General features: G+C 57.1%; 1 protein-coding gene across 1 annotated transcript in view; it reads right to left on the bottom strand.

Annotated features, from left to right (window-relative positions):
- BAHCC1 (BAH domain and coiled-coil containing 1) overlaps window positions 1-7032 on the bottom strand; it is a gene marked incomplete at its 3' end in the record, with an annotated part of 54108 nt that extends 47076 nt beyond the window's left edge. The window contains exon 1 of the mRNA XM_079725731.1: window positions 6639-7032. Within this exon, the coding sequence (XP_079581857.1) occupies window positions 6639-6820 (182 nt within the window). The 5' untranslated portion in view covers window positions 6821-7032. The remainder of the gene's footprint in view (window positions 1-6638) is intronic.
- Between the last annotated feature and the right edge of the window lie 437 nt (window positions 7033-7469).

Consider the following 7469-nt stretch of genomic DNA (forward strand, 5'->3'; position numbering starts at 1 on the left):
GCCCTGGGGGAGGGGAGAGGGGGCAGGGAACCCAACCCACCTGTTCATTCCTTCCTCCCCCTCCCCCACCCTAGGTCAGAAAGAAAAAAAAAAAAGCTTCCTGGCTGATCCAATCTGGAACCTAATCGTCTGGACAGCTGCAGCAGCCCTCAGATGCCAGCCCGGCTGGCTCCCAGCTTGGGCACTGGATGCCTCTCCGCCAGGCCCGCAGCCTGCTGCAAACCCACACCAATCCCATAAGCGGGGAGGGGGCAACCCCCACCCGGCGCCCCCCTACCTCCTCTAAGCCCACACCCAGTTCCCACCGACTCGTCCCCGTCCTCCAGTGGCAGCTGCTGGCAGGGCCACAGGAGGCAGTAATATTATATATTACAACAAACAGGGGCGGCCCACTGACAAATAGGCCTGCATGATCTAAATGGTATATTATCCCATAAAAACGTCATCGGACAGGGCGTCAAAGCCGAGACGGAGCAGCAGCCTTGGAGTGCGGGCTGCAAAACCCGAACCTTCCTTGGCGTGGCCCGGAGCTTTGGGGACATGTTCTAGACAGTGCATGCTGGTTGTAATTTTGTTGTTTGCTTTTAATCTGGAGTCTTTGGTGGGAGAAAGGAGGTCCCAGAGGTTAATGGGGACAGGGGAACCCCGGGGAGCCATCCCCTGGCAGGCAAGGCAGGAGGAAGCCCTGCAGTGCAAGTCACCTACTGCCAAACAGACAGGGCACATGTTGCACCCCAAAGCCCTGAGGTCGGCCTCAGCTCGAGAGCTGTGGCACAAGTCCCAGCAAAGACCTCCAACGGGGGCCTTTCCCAAGGGGTGCCCACCTCTCCAGGAGGCTGTCAGGAGTGAGAACTTTCTCTGGATGGGTGATGATGGGCTAGGCCTTCCTTCCAGAGGGGCTAAGGCAGCACCCCTGTCCTGGGGGGATGGTTTCTATTCATCAGAAGTCATCCAGGGTGGATGCTGGTCAATACGGCATTGATAGGGCTTACTGCCTCCTGTCAGTGGGAGGCTGGGGAGTGGGGCACCGCCCCAAAGTCTGTGCAGGGTTTTCTCATGGGACTCTAGGCAGAGATGCCCTGATGCCACCCAGGTGGAGTCCCCACATCCCTTCCAAGCTGACCCTTTGCCAGTGTGACCAGGGCCCCTCTGAGAAGGCCACGTGCAATGGGCTGAGATCAGGGCATATGGTGGGAATCCCCCTGGGACTCTGGCCACACCAATCAAGGCAGCTGCCCTCTGCACAGGGTGTCCCTGGGGCAGAGGGGCAGCTCCCATCTTTTGGGGCCTATATTCAGATATTTGTGGTAGGGAGGAAGCCAGGCAGGGCCCAGAGGCCTCTTTCAGGAGGAAGGGCAAGGGGTTACTGGAGGTGGCAACCAAGGCCCCCTTCCGCCCAGAAAGCACTCATTCCCAGTGGCACTGGCTGGACTCTTATCTGAGCTTGGGAATTCCCAGCTCAGGGCCGGTCCCAGGCTCAGACCCTGGAGCTAGACCAGGAGCATTCTGGGAAGTGTAGTCCTTTGGGAGTTGGGAAGGCCTGCTGGGATTTCCGGGGGCGTCTCATCAACAGCAAGCAAGAGGACAGAGCAAAGGAGGTTACCCTGACTGTAATCCCAAGGTGGAAGTTTGACATTCCTGGGAAATGGCTGAACTTAAGACATCTGCTCCCTGAAAAGATACCAGCCAATGCTGGATTCCAGCCTCAGATCACACCCGCAGTGGTCTCTCTGAGCGAGCCATCTGGAGCTCTTATTTTGGTGGGAAGACCTGGGAACTCCCCAGAGGGAGAAAACCCTGCCTGAAGTGCCCCGACTCCTGTCCTCCTCTGGCAGCTGCCCCCAGACAGCAGGAGAGACAGGGGTGCTACCTGCCGGGCTCCTGGAGAGGCTGCAGCGCATCCCGCACCCTCTCGCACATTATTTATGCTCACAGCCCCCGCTGATGACATATGTAAGTTGACAGCGAACATCCTATCAACTTGCTGGAGTGTATCTTGATTGTTAAAACACACTCTTAAAGGTATACGATCATTTATCAAATTAAAATAGCGGCGCCTTGCCTGTCCCTTTTCTGCCTTCCCTGACCACTCCCCTGCAGCCTCCGTCCTTCTCTGGCCTCCTGGGCATCCTGCCCTTGCACCCAGGCCCTGCTCCTCGGGTTGGTGGGGAGAGACACTGCCCTGCTTCCAGGGACCCAGACTCAGCACCCCATCCCCACCCTACCCCAGGCCAGGGCAAGCCCACTAATCGCCAAGAAGTGACAAACGCCAGAAGCCCCACCAATTAAATCTAAACTCAAGCAAAGCTCAGTGGCCAGTAAATTATTATTTTTATTAGCTTGAACCAAGTTCCCGTAAGAGAGAAAGTCAACTTGCTCCCATGAATGGCTCTTGTATAATTTATTTAACTCTGTGCTCTTTGCCAAAGCCTGGAATATTTTTAGCTCGTTCTGTTGTTGGATTTGGCTTTTTTATGTGTGTTTCTGAGGGGTATTTTTAGCTCCCTCCATGTTATTCTAACAGCCTCCTGTGCGTTTTGTCCTGTCTGTGCGGGCTGTTGAACCCAGTCTCAAAGCAGACGAGGGAGATTTCTAAGAATACACGGGAGCGTTTGGGGGTGATGAGGGATGGCACAAGGCCGCTCCCTGCCTCGCTGGCTAATTTGCCTTAGTGCTCACGTGACCTGGATATTCCTATAGGAATATCCTTGTAGGAAAAATCAGACATGGGGGCAGTACAAGCCCCACTGAGAAAAAACCCACATTCCAAAAATGGCTTCGCTGGGGTGGGCGAGGCGGCCACAGCCTGGCCGATCCACGAGGCCACTGGATTCCTGGCTCCGCAGGGCAGCCTTGGCTTTGATGTCTGCTTCTGTCACTTACAGAGCAGGATGGGTAGAGTCTTCGGAAAGTAACTCTTTTCACACCTACTTAATGTTGGTAACTGTTGCAGAAACACTCCACCGTGTCACTGAGTTAATGAGGTATTTACGAAAATGTATTTTTTTTCCTTTACAAAAAAACATCACATGAGGAGGGAGAGGGGCCCTTTGATGGGGTCTTTTCACACCCGGAAATTATCTTTTCTTCCTCTGCATTTTTCTTTTCTTTTTCTTTTTTTTTTTGAGATTGGCAATCAGAAGCACTGTTAGCACGAGAGAAGTTTGTGGTTCTCCCACCAGAAGGAAACTGCCACCCTGTTTACTCCCAACAACCGCAGGCCCAGAGCACCTGGCTTCCAGGCCCGGCCATTTACACCCCAAAGAAGCCGGGAGAAGGGGCGGAGAGGAGAACCCACCCGCTGTCACATTGCTGAAACCAAGACTTGATCGGCTCCTCCGCCTTCCTCGGGTGGAGACCCGGTGATTCTCGAAGGTTCAGCCCTGAGGGGGACGTACAGAGAAGGATGGAGGGCAGGAGCTGACCGGCTAGAAGAGGGGGCGGGGACTGGGCTTCTCCCAGGCCGGGCTGCCTCCTACTAAACGCGCTCGGAGGAGAGGCGCGATCCCCAATCGCTCCAGGCAGTAGCGCTGATGAAAAATCTTGGGTTGGTGCGTTGTTGATTTTCCTTTTTTTTCCCCTAGATTTCACAGCTTTGCCTCCGGACCATCTGTATTAGAGACAAAATCTAACACTGCACTAAAAATAACGATTCCAAACATTCTAATTACACCTTTTGGTGACAAGGTTACTGGAACAGCACTTTACCATAAAACCCTTCAGCCCGATGATAAAGCTATCGGCACTTTCAGTTTTAGAAAAACAATGGAAGAAGCCCTGGAGCCCAATATCCCATCGGGGTCCCTCAAGCTGACATTTTGAAAGCACTGGGTGGGGACGAGGAAGGGCAGCACTGGCAGAGGGCAGGGAGGGAGACCCTTGGCCACGCTGTGTGTCTGTGCCAGGGACGAGCGATCCTCAGAAGCCAGGGACTCAATCTCCGGTGGCTGGATCTTACTCCCATGTTAGAGCCGGACAAATAGGAAGAAGCTCGGAGCAATTTTCCTTTCAGCAGGGTAGTCAGTGCAGGGAGGGGCAGGATGGGCTGCTGCAGCCGTGGCCTGTGGACCTGAGGCCATCCGCGAAAATGGGAAGAAAGTCTGCCAAACTGGCCATTTTGAAATCCATACAAGAGATGCAAAAAAAATTTTAACTTAATTATACCTTTTTCTTTTTAAACTAGATCATATACAGATACAGACCAAAGCAAAGTAGTCTGGGGTATAATTCCTTTTTTAAAAAATTGATGTAGCTATATTTTAAAACCAATACAAGATACTTGCTTTCAGCAATTTCAAAAGGCTTTCAGCGGCAGATGTTTCTAGCTGGACGCCCTGTAGGCCAGCCTTCCCGTCACAAATGGGTTGAACATCTCCAAGCACAATAGGTCTCTTTGGTCCCCCGGGAGGTGGAAACAGCCTCCAGGAGCACGGGACACGTGGCCCTCCAGCTCCCCCCACCAGGGTGCCCTGGGGACCTCCAGCGCCCCCTAGAGCACCCTGCATGTGGGGGAGGTGGGTAGGGTCTGGGTCAAGGACACAGACCAAGCCAGCACCCGCCTAATTTCTCCAAACCCTCCATGGCCTACGATCCAAGAACCACGTGGTCAAACTTGGAATGAACAAGACAATGGTTTGGGCCACCCAGACCACGTTCCCACCTGACTTGGTGGTGCTGGCATCTGGATATAAAAACAGAAATGGGAAATGGCGGCTGACCAGGACCTGGCGAGGGCCGTGGGCTGTTGAATGGGGATGAGGGAGACAGCAGTGACCTGAACTGATGGGGAATCTGGTCTGGCCCTGCCCCCCCGCCAAGGGGGGCACAGCCCCAGCCTGTCTGTGCACTACTGGAAGAGCCTTGGTGTCAGGGGCCCTTCGGACCCTTGTTTCTGTACCCTCCAGGCTACAGGGTATGGCATATGCGGGGTGTGTGTGCGTGTGTGCAGCCAGAAGGGGCTAGGGAAACTGCAGCACTGTCCCTGCTGCCACCACAAGCCCCCAACCTCAACCCCCCAGTGTGGGCTGAGCTGGGCGGGCAGCATCTCCAATGCAGGGGCAGGAGAGACAACCACAGGGACAGCAAGGACAGATATTTAAAATCACCAATTGCCCAGGCAAGTACTTTCGCTTTTTTGAGTTATAAATCTATAAGAGGAAAAAAGCAAAGGAGAGGAAGAAGGAAGAGCAAAGAAGAGAAAAAAAGCAGCCTTGCAGAAGGCTCGCACTGGAACAGGAAACGCGGGCGAAGGGCTGATTCCAGGAGAGTGCGGAGTTCAGCCCCTCTACTCCCAGCGTGCTCGAACTTTTCGTATCTCATGTTGTAAATGCTAAACGCCCATTAGTAATCAAGCAATTTCTCGTATTTTTTTTCTTTTTAGGTAATTTATGTTTTTCTTTCTGACTGCCCTCCCTTCTGACATTTTCCCTTTTAGCCTGACTCTGCCATCCGTTTTAATCCACACACTAATTGTAATCCCATTAAAGCAGATATAATTTTATTAGTATTCACAGTTCATCAAGCTAGCAATAACTGTTACTGCCAAATTAACAACAACAAAAAAAGCGGCAAACAACATTTCTGATGTTTAGAACAAACTGTAAACAAAAGCAAGCCAACCTTTCAGGGTGACCAGCGGGTCCCCACACCCACAGCCCCTCCAGCTTCCTGCAAACTCAGCCGGCGCTGGCCAGTAACCTCCAGGGTCGCAGGCGAGATCGCGGCCCCTTCGCCACCCTCTGCCTGGCCCTGCTTCTCTTCTGACCTGGCTCGACAGTAATATCAAAGCCACCCGAGACGGGGACTGCTCTGGAGGCCTGGGTCAGCTCTGCCAAGGAACAGCTCTCTCCGGGAGAGAACTGGAGAAGACCCGAGTGCAGGGCGGCCCCAGCTCTCTCCTCCTGGAGCAAATTTGCTGCGAACTCGCCTGCACCGAAATTCGTCGGCGGCCCCCGCGCCGCCCCCAGCCGAGCCGGCGCCGGCGCTGCGCTCCCCCAGGGCGCAGGCCGCGGGGCTGGGCCGCGATCTGGCCACGCTTTGTCCGGCTTTAGCAGGATACCAGAGGCACTTGTTAAAGCAAATGCATCCCCTGCAAACCCATTCTCGCCCTGACACTTCAAGGCTTTATATAGAAACAGGATTTGCTCGTCTTACACCAGCAGTCCCTATTAACGCTCACCCCGCGCACACACCGCCCTAATCCGAGAGGCCGCGGCACCCCCCCCCCCCCACCTTCACAACGGCCGTTTTGTTCCCGCAGAATGTGCCTCGTTGTCCCAGCCCCGGAATGTTTTAAGGATGTGAATGCAGAATGCAGAAATGAGGTTTCCGCGGAATTTAGTTCTTTTGCAGGAAGGGGTGGGGGAGGGTGGCAGGAGGGGAAAGACTTTATTTTTAGCCAGCTCCGAGGCTGCCCCTCCGAGACACTGGAGGACCCTGGGGAAGGCCGCTCTAAACCGCGATGATCCGGCTCGGGCGCCCGTAGGATGCGCGGGCCGCCACCGGTGCCGGAGCAGGGAAATGAAACCGAAGGCTTCTCCGCAAATGCTCCAAGGAGTGGAGGGGCAGGCTCCCGTACGACCCTCGACCGTGCCCACCTCGCGGTAGGGCCTCCTCTCCCGCGCCCACCCGGCCGGCACTGACCTGTGTGCGAAGCCATGGGCAGCGGCGACGGGAAGTACTTTCCGGGCTGGAAGTGCGCCGGGGGCTGCGCAGCGGGCCCGGCCGGGGCGAGGCGCGCGGCAGCGGCGGCGCTGCGGTGGCCCAGGCTCCCGCGGTCCGACAGCAGATGCGGCGGCGGTGCGAAGTCGCGGCCATCCATGCCGGGCCCCGGCCCCGGCCCGCCGCCGCCTCCCGGGAGCAGCGCGGCCGGGGCCCGGGGGCGGCTCGGCGCGCGGACGGCGCGCGGGAGGCGCGGAGGAGGCGGCGTCCGGGGTCACTGGCGGCGGCAGCAGCGGGGCCGGTCAGCACGCCGGCGGACTGGGCTCCTCGGCGGGCGGCCGCGTGCCGAGCCGGCGGCCGCCGTGCGGGTCCATAGTCTGCGGAGGCAAGCAGAGGAGACTTGGTGACTCTGGGGCTCGGCTCGCCCGGGGGTCTCCGCCCCCCCCACCCCCCCACCCCGTCGGCCCGAGCCGCGCGGCCAGGCCCGGCGGCCGGGCCCGGAGCGCTCCGCGCGTCTCCCCGCTGCACGCGCGCGCGCTGGCCACCCGGGCCGCCCCGATCCCCGCGCGCACACGCACCGTCCCGGCCACGCTCCGCCCGGAGGAGCCTGAGGGAACCCGGCCGTACAGCTCGACGCTTCCCCTTCGCGGATCCCTGCGGCGAGGGCGCCTCGGCGAAAGGCTGCTGGCTCCGCTGGGTGATAAAAACCCAAATCTGCGAAGCCATCACGCACGCACACACACACACACACACACACACACTCACCCGCACACCCTCTCCCCTCCCCCGCTGCCCAAAGGTGTCTCTGA

The sequence above is a fragment of the Hyperoodon ampullatus genome, assembly GCF_949752795.1.
Source record: "Hyperoodon ampullatus genome assembly, chromosome: 19".
Lineage (NCBI taxonomy): Eukaryota > Metazoa > Chordata > Mammalia > Artiodactyla > Ziphiidae > Hyperoodon > Hyperoodon ampullatus.